This window comes from Barbus barbus (genome assembly GCF_936440315.1).
Source record: "Barbus barbus genome assembly, chromosome: 5".
Classification (NCBI taxonomy): Eukaryota; Metazoa; Chordata; class Actinopteri; order Cypriniformes; family Cyprinidae; genus Barbus; species Barbus barbus.
The window spans coordinates 1,510,603-1,532,914 of NC_136733.1; the positions used below are offsets into that span (position 1 = coordinate 1,510,603).

Below are 22,312 nucleotides of genomic sequence, written 5' to 3' on the forward strand. Positions count from 1 at the left end.
ATAAATCTGAGGATCACAGGTTGAAAGCCATTTAGACATTTCTATGAGACGCATCTTGCGGTGTATAACATGCAGTGATAAAGATGGCTTCAAACAAACCCGTAATACCCAAAACTTCTCTAAAATGTCACAGATTATGCCAAATAGGGATGGCTCGATATCATAATTTTGGCTTCGGTACGATACCACAATGTAGTACCTCGGTATCGATACCATAGGTGACAAATAACCAGCCTCAAAAGATAAGCGAATTAAAAAATATATATATTAATAATAATAAAAACAGATTAATATGTTAATACCTTTGTATCAAACTGTAACAAAAAACCTAAAGGGAACATAGGTGACATTTTGATGTTGGAGAAAAAAAAAAAAAATAGGCTAACTGAAGTAATAAGATGAAAATATATTCAAATCGTATCTTTTCAGTGCAAACACAGTGCAAACTAAATGTCTCCTAAAAAAAAAAACCTACCGGAAACATAGGTTTCATTTTGAAGAAGTTTGAAGAAAAAAAAATAGCACTGAAGTTGCGCAATATGCAACAAATGTTGCTTTATTGTAAAGTGTTATTCTAACAGTCAAAGTAATGTTCAAAATGACATTATTATTTCTCTCTCTCAGATTGTTTTCAGATTTCAGACTCAAAGACCAAAGAAAAAGCATTAAATATAAATCTCACTCTCTCACTTACTTCATATTAGCGATTGGCAGCGAGTCAGAAACATTCCCTTCATATCATTGATACTAAAATTAATATAGCAAAACTCTTGCGCAATTCATATCCAATTAAAATTTGATTGTATGAAATGCAAGTGCATGTATTACGTGACCAAAACTTCATTGATTCTAGCGTGTCTCGCATGCACATTTGCGCTTACTGTATTACATCTGAATGTGCGTTGATCAGATGTAAATAAAAGATCAAATCAAATCTGAATTTATGAATGATATACTCACCTGACGATCTCTTAATTCTTTGAAAAGATCAGGATGAGCAAGCGACAAATGCTTAAAGATTTGATGTGTTGCTGTGGCAACATGATTTAGGCCTATAGCAACGCTTGCATGCAGGTGCCGTAAGGTCAGTTCCTTCACCTTTGTCATCTGTTTTTTTATCCAAAGTAATGCCATATTTCACTTCTACTGTTCTCTTTATTTATTTATTAATTTTGGGTGCGCTGAGTTTAATCTGTTTGATCCATCGCGTTGTTCTGTTGTCACATTTACCGGTTGCGCAACAATTTGGGAAGCACTGCCACCTACAGGTGCATTTTGCAACAGCAGCGTATGAAATACCGAATTGAGCAAAATTATGATATCGTACCACTTGAAATATAATATATACCGGTTTATAATTATAATATATACCGGTATTTTTCCAGTATCGGTATATCGGTTTAATTTTGGCATCCCTAATGCCAAAATTAAAATAGTTGGAAACATTTAATTGTCATCTATTGGCTTTAATGTCCTAAGTTGTCTGAGACCAAGCGTCCCTGCAAGTCGTGGGATACGGACAGACAGGGATAATATAATTCAGGTTGATTTCAGCAGGGGGAACGACTGACCAGCACTGACACAGCTGGGCTGCAGTTTATCTGCTGTAATTGAATACGTGTAATAACTTAATAATAACAATAAAAACAAATCAGGAAGTCATTTTAAGTCTCGTCTCACATGACGCACAGGCCTATGCTAACAGGCTAATGCTAACTTTTTCCTCAAATGACTATTATGCCTATATCGAGTGATAACCGCAAGTGATTCTTAATAAATTTATGACGTATTAAAACTTCATATGGTCACAATTCTCGTTTAAAAGGAAAGCCGCACAGGGCTGCATTACTCCTCACCTCACAGCAGGGACGCGCTCTTGTATCCGTTGATGATGGAGTGAGGGATGGAGGCGAGCGTCGGGTAGCCGATCTGCAGACACACACTGGCGATGTTCCTCACACCCTGAGCAGAAGAGATGGATAAGTTACACAGACATCAGGGAATAAACACTTTAAGGCCTGAAAGGGAGATGAAATTAAAATTAAATTTTACATTTCTATTTTATTATAAGTTTATTAAAATATTTTAATTTAGTTAAACAATTTTTTACATTAAATTGGATTTTTAAAATATTTAAAACATTTCACTTTATATGATAGGGGAAACAAAGTAAAAAAAACAATTACATAAATATATTTTATTTAAAGTAATTTAAATTATTTTTTATATTAAATACTATAATCTAGTACACAACTCCATAACTGATCCTGCATCTTTACAAATACAATCATCCTATACCCAAAATTGAGATTTAGCATCTTGAGCGGTCATTTCTCTTTCAGGTCAAATCCCAACACGAGCACAAGTAGCATTAAGCAGACTGACCTCCAGGAACCTCTTGTGCAGGGCATCTTCAGTGATGTCCAGAACCTCGGGGCTGTAGACGCTGCCGTTATCATACACCTGCTGGATGATCAGCCCGTAAGAGAAGGGCGAGATGTTCAGCATGTTGAGCAGCGTGGCCTCACTGGCGCCCACCTTGTCTCCATGTTTGATCAGCTGAACGTCACTCTGTGGGCGGCACAGGACACTTTTAGTTCACTTGCAATATTAACAGAAGAAATTTAAAAGTGTCTGAGACCAAGCGTCCCTGTGAGTCGTGGGATGCAAAACACACAGGGATAGTAGGAATCAGGTTTATTTGTGCAGGGGAACGACAAACCGGCACTGCCACAGCCGGCCCATAGCTGTTCCTGCAACTGAATTAATCAGCATTTGTAATGACTTGAGCAAATGAAGGTCAATGTTCACAAGGAACTTTTGTTGAAATCATCTGTTTCCAGTTAATTTTCAGGAATTGAAACTAAAAGGAGATTCATAACACAATCCTGCATCTTAAATTCAACTAATAGGTTAAAAAAAAAAGGCACAAAAATAAAGTCTAATCTCTTATTTGATGAAGCAGAGTTCAAATTGAGATTTTACATTCACTACATGCATGAGTTTAAAGGTGCCATAGAATGCATTGATACAGTATTTTAAATTGTTCTCTGATATCTACACAGAAGGTATGTGGCTTAGGTAAGTGCAAAAAATCTCCAGAAACGATTTTACATGTCCATTTACAACCCTAGGATTTCTCCCTAGAATGAAACGGTCTGTTATTGGCTTATTTGGCAAGGTCATGAATAATAATGAGCTCTGCTCTGATTGGCTGTTTCACAGTACGGCTCATCAGCAAGAAGGAAGCACAGGGAGGAAAATATATATTTAAATACTTTCTCTCGCAGTTATATCGTCGGGTAATTATACTGCATATAAAACGCGGGCATCAGGGATCCGTTATTAATATGCGAGGCATTGAAACTGCTTTTGAACGATCCATCGATCGCGTTATAGTTCACTTTCAAGAGACGCGATCACACAAACTATGTTTACATTATGGAGAAACCGTACTTGCCACACATTTCACAAGATCAGATGCTTGTCAGTGGTGCTCAGGATCTGTAAGTCATTCGCCATCATCCTCATCTCTCCTTACTGAGAGTGAAATCGTATGTACTGTAACAGGCTACCGCTAGCAAGGAGCTAACCATGTCCCTTTAGTGGCTCGCGTTATTTGCTTTCTGTGCCTTTCTGAATACAGACACCAACCCATCCCTGCACTTCACACCCCCTGCACGGCCTAGAATATAACATTAATTGTATTATTTTCGCTGTTGTCTGCGCTTGTTTATTTACAATACCTGCAGAGCTTCTGATGGTTCGGCCGGCTTAGAACAAGGATGGGTTTATGCAAATGTTGGGGGCGTAGTGATCCCGACTGTTGCGTCACAGTCGGTGTTATGTTCTGATTCGCCTGTTTTTCAGTGGTCTTTTTTAATCACGAGATTTACATATGAAGGAGAAAACTATGGTGTTTGAGGCTCACTGTATGTCATTTCCATGTACAGAACTGTTATTATTTAAATATGCCAGGGTAAAGACAGTTTTTCATTCTATGGCACCTTTAAATACACTTTAATATAAAAAGCAGTCAAAGCAGCTTTGACTTTATTGGCAATATTCAAAATGTTTTAAACATTCCATTTATGGTCATTTTTCTCTCTTTTCCACCATTTTTCTGTGGCAGTTTAGATGTAGTAAAACACCCACAGGTGCAGAAAACATTAGAATCATTCATGCATGTGAAAACTTGCTAAGAATTGAGCAAATAGTTGTAGACAGGAATGGCGTGGTGTTTGCCAATTAAAGGAAAATACAAGACTTTACCTCAATTGGTTATCAAAAGGAAAAAATGCAACATTTAGTTAAAAAATGACATGATTGAGCTGCAGGGCAGTTTTCTCTTTCATTTTATAGCGATTGCACACTATGAAGACTTTAAAAGCCTTCGTTTGTCTACATTGGGTCATCATTGTGCCCAGGCTGACACGCACCTCTCCAGAGACGGGTTGTTTTCCAGGTGGCCACGGATGGCCTTTCTCATCATGGTGTTTTTGCCCATGAGCACGATGGCCTTGCCCCGCAGGGACAGACGGATGGTCTGCATCTGCTTGGAGCCGACATTGTCAGCGCCCACGATGAAACACTTGGGGTAGTCATCCAGCAGTTGCTGTAAACGGAAAAAAAATGTGTCAGAGTACACAACCGGATGGGAAATGTGATTTAACCATGTCTGAGATCCAGCATCACCACAGATCATGGGATACAGACAGAGATGGGAGAAAGTTTATTATAAAGGGTGGGGAAATAGTGCATTTATTGAATCAAGCAAATCTTGAAACAGACTAATATTTACTTACATTTTAAATAACTAAATGTATACATTAATCATTAAGTGTACAGTTACATTTTAATAAAGACTTGATCCAAGTTTTTTTTTAAGTCACGTTTTAAAATTTTATCAATTAGATTTAAGACTTGATTTATTAACATTAAAAAAACTTATTGATTAACAAAAGATGCTGGATCAAAATAAGCTGTTATGACTTATGATTCATTAAAGTTTCAGCAGAGACAAAAAAAAGGTACGCATTTATTGAACTAAAAAAAAATAATCTAAAAAGAGACTATCAAACTATTTAAAAATGTCCATATATAATTTTAAATATATACAAATATCAAACACTTGGCAAAAATAATAACCTTACAGGGTTCATGATTATATTATGTCTGAGGCCAAGCATCCCTGTAAGTCGTGGGATACAGACAGACAGGGATAGTAGGATTCAGGTTGATTTCAGCAGGGGGAACGACCGACCAGCACTGACACAGCTGGGCTGTAGATGTCCTGCTGTAGTTCATGTTATAGAAGCGTGGAGAACTTACGATGATTTTCAGGAAGTAGTTGGACTTCCACGAGGCCCTGTCTTCCCTGGGCATCTTGACAGTGCTTCCAAGGATCGGTGAACAGCCGGTTTAAAGACGAAGGTGATAAATCTGAGGATCACAGGTTGAAAGCCATTTAGACATTTCTATGAGACGCATCTTGGTGTATAACATGCAGTGATAAAGATGGCTTTAAACAAACCCTTAATACCCAAAACTTCACTAAAATGTCACAGATTATGCAAAAATTAAAATAGTTGGAAACATTTAATTGTCATCTACTGGCTTTAATGTCCTAATAAGATGTCTGAGACCAAGCGTCCCTGTAAGTCGTGGGATACGGACAGACAGGGATAATATAATTCAGGTTGATTTCAGCAGGGGGAACGACCGACCAGCACTGACACAGCTGGGCTGCAGTTAATCTGCTGTAATTGAATACGTGTAATAACTTAACAACAATAAAAGCAAACCAGGAAGTCATTTTAAGTCTCGTCTCACATGGCGGAGGCCTATGCTAACAGGCTAATGCTAACTTTTTCCTCAAACGACTATTATTATGCCTATATCGAGTGATAATAATAACCGCAAGTGATTCTTAATACATTTATGACGTATTAAGACTTCATATGGTCACAATTCTCGTTTAAAAGAAGGAAAGCTGCACAGGACCGCATTACTCCTCACCTCACAGCAGGGACGCGCGAAAGAAAGAGGCCGCTGCTGCAGGCGCCAGGATATTAATACCAGTGGAACATCCAATCAGAATCGAGCGGAGGAGGCGTATCTGTGCGCTGATTGGTCAATACCCACCTCTCTCACTCTGCAGTTCACTTGTAGTGTATTCAACAATACATGCGTAATATAGCGATATAAAAAATCGACAATACTCCAATTCTTTGAAATATTTATATATATATAAAAAAAAAAACTCTCTCTTATTTTGTGCATTACATACTATGAATATTGTTGGCTTTGTGAAGAATTGCTTACTATGTTCCTTACTTGTAAGTCGGATAAAACCTTAAATGTAAATGTTCAGTGATTTTTTTTGTTGGCCAGCGCTTTAAAAATACGTGATCAATTTGTATTAATTTAAAATGAATGCGTCTCATGATAATTAGATTATTATTATTATCATCATTATTAGAAACTATGCTCATATTAGTATTAGTAGCAGGTTGTAGCAAGTAACAACCACAATAGAATAAACGAATAAAATCCATAGCCTAAATAATTACGCTTAATAATAAAATATGGAAAGAAAATATAGTATAATATAATGACGTTAAGGTTCTTATTTTTTCATTATTATTAAAGTTTGTGGTCGGTCTGTGAGAGACGCGCCACGAGGCGGCGCGGTGACGTCATCGGCGCGCGCCAGCAGCTCCTGAGCCACATGAGCGGATGATGTAAACAACCGCAGCGCGAGATTCCTCTGCTGTCCGTCTGTCTTTATGAGTGAGATCGGCCCTTCACACTGCCGCGCGTCTCCCGCAGATCATGCCCCACGACCCCGACCCTCCTCCGGCGAAGAGATTTAAGCCGGGCTCTCCCTTCTCCCGCCTGGATTATAAGAAGCCGGGCATGCTGCTGCCCAGAGCCGGACACGCGCCCGTTGGCGTGGACGCGCAGCGCAAAAAGCTGCCCATCTATCAGAGCAGAACCCAGCTCATCAACCAGCTCCGACAGCTGCACAATGCTGTCTTCATCGGTAAGACAACACGTACATAACACGTGTTATGATATCCTAACTCAATGGTCCCAACACTGGTCCTGGAGGCACCCCAACACTGCACGCTTTGCATGTCTCTATAATCAAACACACCTGATTATCAGCTCATTAGTAGAGACTCCAAGACCTTAAATTGGTGTGTTAGAGAAAGGAGACATTCAATTTAATTCACTTTCTTGTACCCAATGGGAACATTTTGGACCCTGGAGCCAGCTATAGTGCTGTCAAATGGTTAATCGTGATTAATGACATCCAAGTTTTTGTTTACATAATATATGTGTGTGTATGGTGTATATTTATGTATATATTACACACACATACGTGTATAAAAAGAAATTTAAGTTGTTATATATAAATGTATTCATGTAAATATTTTCAAAACATACTGTATGTGTGTGTATTTATATATACATAATAAATATACACATTACACTGTAAACAAAAGCTTTTATTCTGAATGCGATTAATCGTGATTAATCGTTTAACCGTACTAAGGTTTAAATTAAACAGAAACTAACTTTAATAAACGCGCTAACAATACCGTACTATAGTGTGTAGAAAAAAACTGCTGTAATATCAACTACATATTTTCTAAATAATATTTTATAATATAAATATTTCACTGTATAAATTGGGTGTTTAGAGATAAAAATAAATAGCTGATCTTTTAGGGTAGTTTTGGGATGGGGTCCCTTATATGAGGATGATCATAATTGAGATCCGTAGATGAGTTGAGAGAAAAACTATCAATATCAATAATAATTTGACAAAAATTACAAATTTTCACAAAATAAATCAAAATACATAGTTACCGAAAAAGGTGTAGGCAGAAGCCTTGCTTATTACCCTTTAACCATAATTAACTGAACGGGCGACACGTTTCACTATAACACAAAATAAACAATATTACAAAAACATTTCCCAAAATGTACAAACATAATTCAAAACAAACATAAAAATACACACTCCAGCTATCAATTTTTTTAACAATACAACCATAATTTATTAATACTGAGTCATATAATTGTTTATCACCTTATTTTTATACATTTTCTTAAAATGGCAAAGCAAATTACATGTTTTTAGTTCCTTATCACATTTATTCCTTACCGCTTTAACAGATAAGCACCTACTTTTTGCATTAGTTCTATGCTTTTTTGAACATATACAATCCTCTTAAATTATACTGACATAGCCTCTGAATGCAATTTGGAAGTAAATTATTATAAACTTTGTACATTAACTGTAAAGTATGAAGATCAACTAAATCGACAAATTTTAATGCATGTAAATGAATAAACAATTTATTTGTTGGTTCGTAATAATCAATCATTTTAACAATCCTAATAGCTTTCTTTTGAAACATACATATTGAATTTAAGTTGGTTTTATATACTTTACTTTTGTCCAAAGCGACTTACAAATAAGATATATGTGTAATAATTAATAATATATGTAATATATGTGTGACCCCACACCTGAAGTGACATACTGCCAAGTATAGTGACCCATACTCGGAATTCGTGCTCTGCATTTAGTAATGTTTTCCTGTTGCAGGTGAGACGGGCTCAGGTAAAACCACGCAGATACCGCAGTACCTGTATGAGGCCGGCATCGGCCGGCAGGGCATCATCGCCATCACTCAGCCGCGCCGCGTCGCCGCCATATCACTGGCAGCACGAGTGGCCGAAGAGAAGAAGGTTCAGCTGGGAAAACTGGTGTGTTTCACGACTGAAGACTCCACATTCCCTGTATGCATCATCTGAATATCAATGTCAGTATATGATGCATGTTTCTGTTATTGCTCAGGTGGGCTACACGGTGCGCTTTGAAGACGTCACGTCGTCGGAGACCAAGCTGAAGTTCATGACGGATGGGATGTTGCTGCGGGAGGCGATAGGCGATCCGTTATTACTGCGCTACACAGTGGTGATCCTGGACGAGGCTCACGAGCGCACCGTTCACACAGACGTCCTGTTCGGTGTGGTGAAGGCCGCTCAACGCAAACGCACTCAACAGAACAAAATACCTCTGAAGGTACGAGAGAAGTCCTAGCTTTAAAGGTTTAGTCATTTTGTTTTGCATTTTGCCATTGTTATTAGTTTTTATTATTTTTTTTTTTTTATTAAAAAGCCCATATGGTTTGGTTATTATATTTTTTTATTTCAGTTTTGTTTGTTGTGAATTTTTCTGATTACTCAGACTAATTAAAAATATATTGAGTTTTATTTTAATATTTTCCATTGTCATTTAAATTATTTTTTTTTTACATCTATATAGTTTTTAATAATTTTTATGTTCAATTTTTTTATTTCAGTTTTATTTTAGTTCATCAAGTTTAAATAAAAATAGAAATGTTGCCTTGGCAATCTGTACTTTTCTTTAATATTGTGAATTTTATTGAAAAAATATATTTTTAATTTTTTTGTTTTCATTTTAATTTTAGTTAACATTTTTAGTTTTTTTTCTTTCAATGTCAATATAGTTGCTTTTATTTTATTGCAGTTTTAGTTATTTTTTCAAGTTAAGAAAAATAAAAAGTCAAATGTTTCCTTGAATAAAATAAGTTGGAATTTTAATAAGTTCATGTTTTAAATACTAAATTACTGCGATTAATTCAGCCTGAACTGCTTAACATACTGTACAGACTCATTCAATATCCATGTTTCTGTGAAATGTATGAATTAAATGTCAAAATGTTATAGAATGTTCAGCATTCAAAAATGTAACAGCATTGACATTAATATAATGCTTGCATGCTGGACTCTGATTGGTCTGTAATTGGTTATGTGCATATTTAATCATCTGTAGTCATCTTTACACTGCAGAGATGCTGTAATATTTTCAGTGAATGAATGCTGTTGATCTGTAGGTTATTGTGATGTCTGCCACCATGGACGTGGATCTGTTCTCTGAGTACTTCAATAAATCGCCGGTTCTGTATCTGGAGGGCCGACAGCATCCCATTCAGATCTACTACACCAAACAGCCTCAGTCCGACTATCTGCAGGCAGCGCTCGTCTCCATATTTCAGATTCACCAGGTCCGTTCACACACACACACACACACACACACACACACAGACACACACACACACACACACACACACACACACACACACACACACATGACAGATTCCAGTGTCATAGACATCTGATCACGTCTTTGACTTCTAATAAGTTGTAATGAGTTGCTCTGTGTCTTTTGGATTGATTGATGTGTGCCTTGTCTTATATTTGCACTATATTCACTATACACTATACATCACTATATTTCCTTTTGCTCACAGCAGTTTTTTTTTAGCTCCACATGGTTATTGAGTACAATTCTGTTGTTTTGGCTTTGTTTAAAAAATAAACATTTTCTTAAAAAAAAAAACAGATACTTATGTCCTGTTAAATGATTTTTGAAAAGGTACACAATCTTATTTTCCTAAAAAAAAAAAAAAACTTATTTTCTTTATAAATTATTATTATTATTATTATTTTTTTTTTTTAAATCTATACTTATTTTCTTAAATAAAAAAAAAAAACTTAATTTCTTAATTTAAAAGCTTAATTTTCTTTAAAATCTAAATATATATTTTCTTAAAACATACTTATTTTCCAAAAAAAATACTTAGTTTATTTAAAATGCTGTTTAGGAAAAATATACTTATTTTCTTTGAAAAATATTAAAACAACACTTATTTTCTTTACAAAAATATTACTTTCTTAAAAAATTACACTTAAAAAAAATCTTATTTTCTGTGAAAAATGATAAAGCAATACTTTTAAACTAATAATAATAATTTCTTTATAAAATGCTATTTTCTTAAAAAATATATATACTTTTTTTTTTTTTTAATTATACCTATTTAAAAAAAAATAAAACTATAGTTGCTTTCTTACAAATAATACTTTTCTTTACAAGTTACCAATTTTTGTTGAAAGATTATATTTTTTCTCTTAAAACATGATGCTGCTTTTCTTCCAGGAAGCTCCACCGTCGCATGATATCCTGGTGTTCATGACGGGTCAGGAGGAGATTGAAGCGCTGGCTCGCACCTGTCGGGACATTTCCAAACACCTGCCGGAGAGCTGCGGCCCGATGACGGTCGTGCCGCTCTACGCCTCGCTGCCGCCGGCCCAGCAGATGCGGGTGTTTCTGCCCGTGCCCAAGGTCCCTGCAGCACCAGAGACAATAACACACAACACGCCGAACCCGTGCTTTCTCTCACCCTGCTGTCTGTGCCTTACAGGGATCCAGGAAGGTGGTTCTCTCCACAAACATCGCGGAAACCTCCATCACCATCTCCGGCATCAAATACGTGATCGACACGGGGATGGTGAAAGCCAAACGCTACAATCCAGGTCAGACTCTCAACCCTCTCAAATCTCTGAAGCTCACTCGTGTGTTCAATATTATAGAATCAGAATCGTTATGGTCATTATACAAAAAGTGCAATGAAATTGTGCAATCCTATTCAGTGCAAAAACAGTCTACCACTCTAAAAACAATTATGCCATATTTACAGATAAAAATACTAAAATAAATAAATAAAAACACCAGTGTGTGCATGCATGTATGTGACCCTGGACCACAAAACCGGTCATAGGGGTCAATTTTTGGAAATTGAAATTTATGCATCACCCAAAAACTGAATAAATAAGCTTTCCATTGATGTATGGTTTGTTAGGATTTCAAAATCTGAGGGTGCAAAAAAAATCTAAATATTGAGAAAATCGCCTTTAAAGTTGTCCAAATAAAGTCCTTAGCAATGCATATTACTAATCAAAAATTAAGTTTTGATATTTTTGATTATGAAACATGATCTTTACTTAATATTCTAATGATTTCTGTCATATAAGAAAAATCGATAATTTTGACCCGCACAATGTATTTTTGGCTACTGCTACAAATATACCCCAGCGACTTCTGTCTGGTTTTGTGCTCCAGGGTCACACACACATAAATATGCTTTAAGCAGCAATATTTATATCTACATCACAGTTGAAGCAGTGTTGAATACACCACTGTGAATAATTGCAGAGTTTAGATTGAAACAAGGTGGAATATTGCACAAATGATGCATTTCATTCAGTGTTCATTTATTATTGCAACAGCCCTGGGATATGTGCTGTTTTTCAGTCTGTTTTTTGGCTTTTATTGTCCTGTACTGCCTTCCTGAGGGTAAACAGATGCTGTGCTGGATGGGATGAGTCTTTCAGAATACTGCAAGCTTTTCTATGAGAGGAGCTCACAGCCAATGATCTTCTGTGCTGTATTGATAACCTTCTGAAGTGCTGTCTTTTCCTGGGCAGTACAGCTAGAAAACCACACTGGAAGGCAGTACGTGGTTCCAGATGATGGTGATGGTGTTGTTGTGTTGATTTAGACAGCGGTCTGGAGGTGTTGGCGGTCCAGCGTGTGTCTAAAGCTCAGGCGTGGCAGCGGTCCGGTCGAGCCGGGAGAGAAGACGCCGGCTCATGTTACCGTCTCTACACTGAAGAGGAGTTTGACAACCTCGCCAACATGACCGTACCGGAGATACAGAGGTACGGCCCACACCGTCTGCAGATTCATCAAGCTGCGGTGCTTTAATAGACCATATAAGACCGATATATCGCCGTCCACACAGGATCTGTTCTTGCATTTCAGCTGCATGTTTTGTCTATTTTAGAAGTGGAAAAAAAGAAGCAAAAGAGTATTTTCTTAAAAAAATACTTATTTTTTTTAATGATACATACTTTATTAAAAATAGTATTTTTTTTAAAGATACTTTCTTTAAAAGTTATACTTATTTTTTTATTTTTCTTATATCTATAATAAATCTCTTTATTTTCTTTCATTTATTTTCTCAAAACCCATTTTCTCAGAAAAAATTAACTTCTTAAAGATACAGCTTTTTAAAATTATGCTTTAAAAAAATATATACAGTTTTTCAGGCTTTTACAATACTATTTTTATGGTTGTTTTAAAACATTTTGAGCTAGAAAACTATTTATTTTCTTTAAAAAAATACTTATTTAAAAAAAAAAAAAAAAGCTTAGTCCCTTGAAGCAATACTTGTTACTAAAAAGAAAAAAGATGCTTATTTTCTTTTAAAAAATCTTATTTTCTTAATTATGCCATATTTTATAATTATGAAATTTATTTCTTAAAATTATACTGTTTTTCAAGTTTTTACTATTTTGTTTGTAAGGTGGTTTAAAAATATTTTGGTTTTTACTAGTAGTGCAAAAATATATTTATTTTGTCAAAAATGCTTATACTTATATTAAAAAGCAATACTTATTTTTAAAACAATAATACTTATTTTGTTTGAAAAATATACTTATTTTCTTTAGAAAACAATACTAGCTTTCTTAGAAAAAAAGCCTAATTTAAAAGACTTAATTGCTTATTTTCTAAAAAAAAAACAAATTCTAAAAATAGTTTTACAACATTGTTTTTAATGTGTTGTTTATGTGTATCGAGACAAATATCGCAGTGCATTCTGATCGGTTCATCTGTCTGTGTTTGAGCACAAGAATGCATCCAGAGCCAGACAGATGTGAGCGATAATGAGTTGTATAAAGCTGTGCTTTCACACCGTGAGTCAATATTCACTGATGGTTTCTCTCTCTCTGCAGGTGTAACCTGGCCAGTGTCATTCTGCAGCTGCTCGCTCTGGGCGTTCCTGACATCCTCAACTTTGACTTCATGTCCAAACCGTCTCCTGGTGAGACTGAGAACAGATCATTATACTGTATTCTATATGCCTGTTTAATATAGGGGTTTATTTAATAATGCATTGTGCTATGTGGTGGTAACATGTATTGTGTGTAGAGTCGCTGCGGACGGCCGTGGAGCAGCTGTGTATCCTCGGCGCCGTCGATAGGAAAGATGATCAGGTGTCATTAACGCCGATGGGCAAGAAAATGGCCTGCTTCCCTCTAGAGCCCCGCTTCTCCAAAGTAAGACTTGTCATTCGATAATCTACAGATTTGCTTCACTTTAAAACTTCTGTGTGTCAGCATTTGCATATATATGCATTTGTGGATCAGTGTTATTTTATAATATAGCATATCATTAAGATACTCTTATAATTAATAGCTCTTCCGGTTTTAATTTGAGTCAGTTTTAGTAAGTGTAGTTTGTATTAGATTTAATTTCTTAGGGACGACTGTATCATTTTTATTTGATTTGATAATATATAAAAATATTTTTTATATATTAAATTTCATTTTCATTGTAATTTTAGTTTGTTTTTGTAATTTTGTTGTGCGTTTTTATTACGTCTACATAGTTTTTATTAATTTTTATTTTATTTTATCATGCATACAAGTACAAATTGCTTATTTTTTATATTTTCTGGTTATTTTAATTTGAGTAATTTTATTTTATTACTTTGAATTAGTTTTTATTTATTGTTTTATTTTATTTGATGTATAAATTGCTTTATTATAACACTTGTGTCTAACAGTATTTGCATATAAATGTATGTATTTGTGTAGAGCAGTGTTAGCATTACTGTGTTAGTATGATATTTTATTAATATGGTGAAATACTTTTTATATTTTCCATTTTCATTTTAATCAAAGTTTTAGTAATTTTGTTGTTTTTTTGACATTTATTAGTTATTACTTTTTACTTCGATTTTAGTTATTTTAGTACATGAAAACTAAATGGAAATGAGAAATGCTGACTTGACAACTAGCTGAAATCTATATTTTTAAATCTATATCTGAATGATTTGAGTTGATGTTTTGGAGCTGAAGCTGTTGTTTTCTGACTGTAAGCGTGTTCTTCTGCGTCTCCACAGACTCTGCTGATCTCTCCTGATTTCTCCTGCGCTGAGGAGGTTCTGACCATCATCTCGCTCCTCTCTGTCGACTCGGTCCTCTACAGTCCTCCCGCGCGCAGAGACGACGTCCTCGCCGTCCGCAAGAAGTTCATCTCCAGCGAGGGTGACCACATGACGCTCCTCAACATCTACAGGGCCTATAAGAAAGTCAGCGGAAACAAGGTACTGACACGAACGCTGCAAAATATGGTAACATCTGTTATGTGAAATAGCTTCTTCAGGGCAGTGCTAAATGAAAAACAACATCACATTTCTATATGTTTTGTTAAAACGATTAACATTTTCCAGATTTTGCAAGGTGTGTGAGAACAACTGAACATGAAGAACTGATCTTAAAGGGACAGTTCACCCAAAAATGATAATTGTGTCATTATTTACTCAGCCTCAAGTAGTTCCAAACCTGCATGAATGTGTTTGTTCTGCTGAACACACAGGAAGATATTTTGAAGAAAGTTTGTAACCAGGCTGTTTTGGGGCACCATTAACTTCCATAGTTGGAAAAATACTATGTAAGTCAATGGTGCCCCAGAACTGCTCTGTTTCCCACATTCTTCAGAATATCTTCCTTTGTGTTCAGCAGAACAAAGACATGCAGGTTTGGAACTACTTGAGGCTGAGTAAATAATGGCAGAATTTTCATTTTTGGGTGAACTATCCCTTTAATGCAGTGCATCATATTTATTGAGTGTGCATGTGAATTGACTGTTCAGTTTCTGCTTTAGGAAATGTCTTTGTGTTGTGTGTTTTCACAGGACTGGTGTCGAGAGAACTTTGTGAACAGCAGGAATATGGCACTGGTGTTGGACGTTCGAGCTCAGCTCAGACACATCTGCATCAAGGTACACACACACACACACACACACAATCAAGAGCAAATGCAACTCCTGTGAGATTAGCTTGCGTCTGAGAATGTGTTTGTGTAATAGCATTTAGGTAGCTTTCTCTAAAATGTAATGCATTGCGCAAGTCATGGGTTCGAAGGGAATGCATGAAATGAGAAAGTGTATTTCTTCAATGCAATGTTACTCTGGATAAAAGCATCTGCATGAATTGGCTCCATGTACAGCATCTATTATCACAGAAAATAATTTTACATCATACCTTTATTTGTAAGAAGGGAAAATCATGTTTACAGTAATGAACTGAACATCAATGGGAGAAGCCAGATTAAATATTAAATACTGAAAGTATAATCATAACGCTGTACTTGGCCAATAGACCAGTGGTATTTAAGTCTAATTTTTAGACCATTAAAGTTTTTGTTAACATTTAGATGTTATTTGTATGCATTCTGTTTCTATTTTAATTTGAGTTAAATTGAGCAATTTAGTTTATATATATATATATATATATATATATATATATATATATATATATATATATATATATATATATATATATATATATAATTTTTATTAGTTCTGGTATCATTGATATAGTTTCTGTTAATATTTTAATTAGTTTTTAGATTTTCTGTTTTCACTTTTGTTATTTTTATTTTTTTCGTTATAGCTTTTGTAAAAAATGTAAATGTTTTTTTTTTTTTTTGAATTTCTGTTTTCATTTTGTGTGTGTGTGTTTTTATCATTAATAATAATAATTTTTTTTATTTTTTTTATTTTGTTTTTTTTTGTGAGTCTTTTTGTCATTTTTATTATTTTGTATATGCCTATATAGTTTTTATTAATTTGTTTTTATTAGGTTTATTTTGTTTAGTTTTAGTTGTTTTCGTACACCAAGTTAAACTAAATTAAAAAAACATTTTTATATATATTTTATTTTGGTTAACATTGACATTATCTCAAAGAACAAAAATGTTTCTTAATGGTTTTATTTAATTATATTAACCTCATAAAATTATATATCCATATAAAACGTATTTGTTATTTGAAAAAATAGCTAATTCAAAATATTAATAAAAAAAAAACCGAATAGTCTCTCAGTGACAAGAAAATGACACTAAATCAGATAAATTAAATGAACCCAGATTTGTGTGCATGATTAAGTTTCTGTGATCTTGTGTTCCTCAGATGAACATGAAGCTGGAATCGTCTCTGTCGGACCTGGCGAACGTGCGGCGCTCTCTGGCTCACGGTTTGTTCATGAACGCGGCGGAGCTGCAGCCGGACGGCTCTTATGTGGCTCTGGACACACACCAGCGCGTGGCCATCCATCCCTCATCCGTCCTGTTCCAGGCCAAACCCGCCTGCGTGGTGTTCAACGAGCTCCTGCACACATCACGCTGTTACATGAGGGATCTGTGTTTGGTGGACGCCGACTGGCTGCACGAGGCCGCGCCGGAGTATTTCCGCCGGAAGCTGCGCGCGTCCAAGAGTTAACGCTTTCCAAATACTGCATTTGATATTTCTGAAGACTGCATGATGGAAAGAAAAAAGCCAAGTGTTCCAGCAGTTCATCTACTGATGCATATTGGGAAAAAACGCTCAGTTTTTTCACAATATGCATCATTAAATGAACAGTTGGAGCGCTTTGCTATTTTGGATTTGATATGCAACACATTAGGCAGTTTTTGCCAAAGAGCTTTGCTTTGTTAACTTTTCTAGAAGTGAATGAGTCCTTTCTACTTGCTATAGATCTTAAGATGTCACGCCTGTTTCTAGCTCTTTTACAAACTGCTGAAGTCTGATTGTATGAAATTCAGGTTCGCTTCCTCGAATGTCTGCATGGGATTTTTGTTCAGGTCAATGCATTTGTCATAAAACTTGACTAGTATGTTTAAGATGTTTTGGGATCAGGTTTACCTCTAAATAAGTTAAAATTAATGCAAATATGTGTGAATGAAGCTGGAGATCGTTTGGAGATCAGTATTGTGATGTCTGGGTCATATTTAATCTCAAAAAATATATTTTGCATAAAGCAAATTAAGCGTATTGTTAATTTTTAGGCAGGGTTATTGTAGCTAACTAATACTAAAAGCATAGAAAAATAGTTGCTTGAAATGAAATAGAAAATTAGAAGATAATTTCTCATAGTTTAACTTAATGTACTAAATTAAACTAAAAACAATAAATAAAAAAGTTACTTGAAAACAAAGTAAAATAAAATATTAAAAATAATTTTTATTTTAGCTAGTTTCATTTCTAATTTAGTTTGATTTGAAGTCCTAAAATTGAAGCGCAAATAAAAAATAATTAAAACAAATATACATTTAAAAGAAAATTGACAAAATACAAAAAATTTTAATTAAATTAAAATATCTAACAAAACAAATTATGAATAAAAACTAAAAACAAAGTTTGTTAAAAACAAAAAATTGGATCGTTGTGGGATTATTTTCAACACAATTTTCTCCAAAAGTTTGGTTATTTAATGCAAAGAGCTTTACATGTAAGAAATAATGATATATTGTTTTAAATTTCAGTAATGAGATGTATGTGAATTATGATGAGAATTTCACCTTTTCAGAAGATTCATCCATGATGTGTTCATGAATAAGGTGTCAGAACTGTCTTCTTTCTCAGTGTTTCTGATCATATGTACAGACACATCATTACCGACATGCAGTGCATGCCACGACTCGTACTTTTATACTGAAGCGACATATGTATGCAGTGCATGAAATAAGACAGATAAAATGTGATCACTCAGGTTTTTATGGAGCACACGATGTACCAGCAGCACATGTTTAGTATTAGTATCAAAACTTTCCTTAACAGCATGAGCAGAGGAGGCTTTTTGTGATGCAACAGATTTACACAATGATTGATTAAAACTATTTGAATTCAGAAGTTTACGCTTTTGCATGTGTATTTTTAATATAACTTACTGTATTCATGCTCCGTTTAAATAATGGGGTTTGGAACAATATAGTAATTAATTTGTAAGAATAAAAAGCCAGAGAAAGTGATTTGTGCCTCTTTGCTGACACACAAGAAAAAGTGACTGAGCATCATTTTTAAACGGGGTTAATGTTTATTTTATTTCATAAACACAGTCCTTTCTGGATTACAATTAAAATGATGCATTTAATTATTCTAGCTGCTGTGAGAAAAGGCTAAACGATCCGTCACCTGCAGGATCCTCACGTGCTGTAGCCTACTAGCCGGGAAAACTTCTTTATGTTTACAGACGTGACGTAATGACGCAGTGCCATGCTCGAATTTCCCGCGAAAACCTACCCGTACCACTCAAATTAGAATACATTATTATAAGATAAGCGTTGTGAATCAGGCTAAAGTAAGGTGATAGTTTTGAACACTGGCTGATTATGTACTTGCTCAAATATTGATTTCGGATCATTTTTAACCAAAAAAAGTTATGGACTGCAGCTTTAAATAAAAAATTATTTTGATAACCTGATGATCATATTAAACATGATCAAGACGTATGAGATGCAAATTTAACAAAGGCCTATTAAGTCTTGTTTTCTGAAAAACTGAGTTTATGCTCAAATATGTGTTAATGAAATCTTTCCCTTTTGAATTGAGTATCATATATAGTAAGTTACATAAAATGACCTCAATAAATATTTGAACACGTAAATATAAAATGATTTTGATAACCTGATGATCATGTTAAACATGTTTACTCGTAGTATCTTCTTTAAAACCTTGACAATCGCATACTTTCATCTTATTTCCATGTTCAAATGAAAAAGGTGGATAATCAGATGCTTATTAAAAACATAAAGAATGCAAAACCACAGATAATTATGCAAATTTATTTATTATCATGCATTTTCAATTATAGAAGTTAACAAGTGTTCTCATCTCTTTAAGAACACGTAATTTCCTTCAATTGAACACATCAGATTTATTTCAGAATGTACAGGAGCACGCAAATACACACACACACACTATTCGCGTCAAAACTGCTGCAGCGCGTCACGTGACCAGCTGAATGACGTCACGTGACACCAACATCCAGTGGGTCAGGAAAAAGGTAAACAGACATTTGGACCACGATCCGGTTTCACTCATCCATCTCCAGTATGTGCGGCCTGAATCTGTAATGCAGAAAATAAAATTCACAATAAAATACACGCATACAGCAGCACTAATAGCATTAAAGACAGGAATTGTCTGTGCTGCAGCTCATGAAAATTGGATGGAGGTTGCATGGGAGTCGGTGCACAAAGAGGGCGGAGGACTTGCCTAGACATCATTCTCACCTCGAGACATTTTCCTCAGGAGGAACAGCTCTTGGTTCTCCTGCGTTTTATTTCACTGTTTTGCAGTTTTCCTGCTATTTTTCTCTCGTGTCCGGCGGGGCTGTGGCGATTAGTGTTCAGTCCGATCTCCTTCTTACTTCTGCCTTTTCCTCCAGCGTGGCAGGGATACTCCTCCAGGTTATAATAATCGTACTCATCGTAATTGGCTTCCTCGAGACACACTAATCTGTCGATATCGGTGGCCATGCTGATCAGAATAAGACGAGCTCTTCCCTGCGCTTCTCTTCTGTGAGTAAACAACCCTGCTGTCACGCGGTTTTCTGAAACACTAACGTCACGTGGTGTTTAGAACTGCTCGGTGATTGGCGGAGAGTTCTTGCTCGCTTGTGATTGGCTGAACGCTGGGTTGTTTTTAGCTGTGCGTTCATGCAAAACTAAGATCACTTCCGCATTTTCCTTCTTTATATCCACAAGTACTTTAAACATTTAAAAACGTGAATACAAAAAGAGAAATCACTAAATGTTCCTGTTCAGATTTGCAGTTCTGTATGAAATAAACCCAAATTAGTTTTGTTTTGCTGCTATTTCATATTATGCATTTTTCCTGTAATTTTTTAAGCGTTCTTGCTGTATTTAAATTAATGTGTATTTATCTGTGCTGGCAAAAACCTCTAAAGTTTATAATGCATATTCTGTCTTCAGACAAACAAAACACACTCAAGTTATATAACTTTTTAATGAGACACAGATCACATGATTACAGAAGGTTCCCAACATGTTAACAGCATTTCTATCCTGCATCTCCAAACTGTTTGCACGTAAAGGACTTTTCACTGAAAGTCACAACATGTTTCGCATTCTTGGTTTAATTTCATTATGGACAACAGGAAAGTCAGAAAACTAAAGCAGCACATATATAAAAAGCAAGCATGTGCTGAAGCACAAAGACGCCACTATATGGCAGTGTACTTTCACTGTTTAGAGTAGTATCTTTTATAAATATGTACCTATGTCATTTGAACTAAAATAGTTCAACTAAACTGTTTAATGTCTGTTACATGCAAAATACAGTACAATTCAGAACAACATACAACATGCAATACAATGCACTTGAATTCAGTACTTGTCAATACCAATAAATTAGACATGTTTTTTAATATTTATGCATGCAGACACATAATAAATGCACTTTTTTCACAAGACTAAAAAACTGCATGTGCATATATAACACTACACTTTGTATCAAATTACAAAGAAAACAAAAACTAGTTTACACTAATGAGTGACATTGTGACATTGTTCTCTCTTCTGACAGCTGAAATCAGTCTCTCGCTATTTTTTTCCTTTTATTGAAAGTCATGAAAACACTATGATGGATTTTACCCAACTATGATGACTTCCGCTGCTGATAAACCTGGAAATGTGAAAACAGTCTATTAGGGAGACTCAATCTATTCAGAATAATTTATTGCTTTAAATACATGTAATGAATAAAAAGTAACTGTAGTCTGATTTCAAAGTGTAATTTAGTCTAATTACAAGTGCTTAATTTTTGGAATCTGATGACATAATCCAGATAACATGTAATCAGTTACTATACCCAGCTCTGAATATAATATTTAATATGTGACCCCGGACCACAAAACCAGTAGCACAGGTATATTTGTAGCAATAGCCAACAATACATTGTATGGCTCAAAATTATACATTTTTCTATTATGCCAAAAATCATTAGGATATTAAGATCATGTTCCATGAAGATATTTAGTAAATGTCCTACCGTAAATACATCAAAACTTAATTTTTAATTAGTAATATGCATTGCTAAGAAATTCATTTGAACAACTTTAAAGGAGATTTTCTCAATGTTTTTTGCACCCTCAGATTCCAGATTTTCAAATAGTTGTATATTGTATATATTCTCCTATCCTAGCAAACCATGCGTCAATGGAAAGCTTATTTATCCATCTTTCAGATGATGTATAAATCTCAATTTTTTAAAAATGACCCTTATGACTGGTTTTGTGCTCCTGGGTCATATATGTTATATTTTCCCATTATATCAAATAAATAATTTTGCAACACTACATTCCTTCTTCAGCCATACTATCAAGTGACACTGATAACACTTTCTCATCATATTAGGACATGACGTGTGTAATCAGAGTGCAATAATAGATAATAGAATCTGTGTTATTACAATGGCCCCCACTGACACAAGAATGGCGAGACGCTCGATCAGGCCACGCCCTCGTCCAAACAAACCCCCGTTAGCCACGCCCCTGAC

General features: G+C 35.1%; 2 protein-coding genes across 2 annotated transcripts; one reads left to right on the forward strand and one right to left on the reverse strand.

Moving 5' to 3' along the window:
- Positions 1-2,411: 2,411 nt before the first annotated feature.
- LOC306870391 (large ribosomal subunit protein uL10-like) lies at positions 2,412-6,058 on the reverse strand. Its single transcript, XM_079417628.1, has 4 exons — positions 6,019-6,058; positions 5,332-5,442; positions 4,440-4,615; positions 2,412-2,571 (listed from the first exon to the last, which is right to left on the reverse strand). The coding sequence occupies exons 2-4, from the start codon at positions 5,383-5,385 to the stop codon at positions 2,556-2,558; spliced, it is 246 nt and encodes an 81-aa protein (XP_079273754.1). The 5' UTR covers positions 5,386-5,442; positions 6,019-6,058; the 3' UTR covers positions 2,412-2,555.
- A 650-nt stretch (positions 6,059-6,708) lies between these two features.
- Positions 6,709-18,761, forward strand: LOC306870380 (ATP-dependent RNA helicase DHX33-like). Its single transcript, XM_079417617.1, has 12 exons — positions 6,709-7,045; positions 8,624-8,784; positions 8,876-9,103; positions 9,939-10,109; positions 11,042-11,227; positions 11,307-11,418; positions 12,444-12,603; positions 13,681-13,769; positions 13,877-14,004; positions 14,853-15,056; positions 15,647-15,733; positions 16,925-18,761. Exons 1-12 carry the CDS (start codon positions 6,835-6,837, stop codon positions 17,231-17,233), a joined length of 2,046 nt encoding a protein of 681 aa, XP_079273743.1. The 5' UTR covers positions 6,709-6,834; the 3' UTR covers positions 17,234-18,761.
- Positions 18,762-22,312: the final 3,551 nt, after the last annotated feature.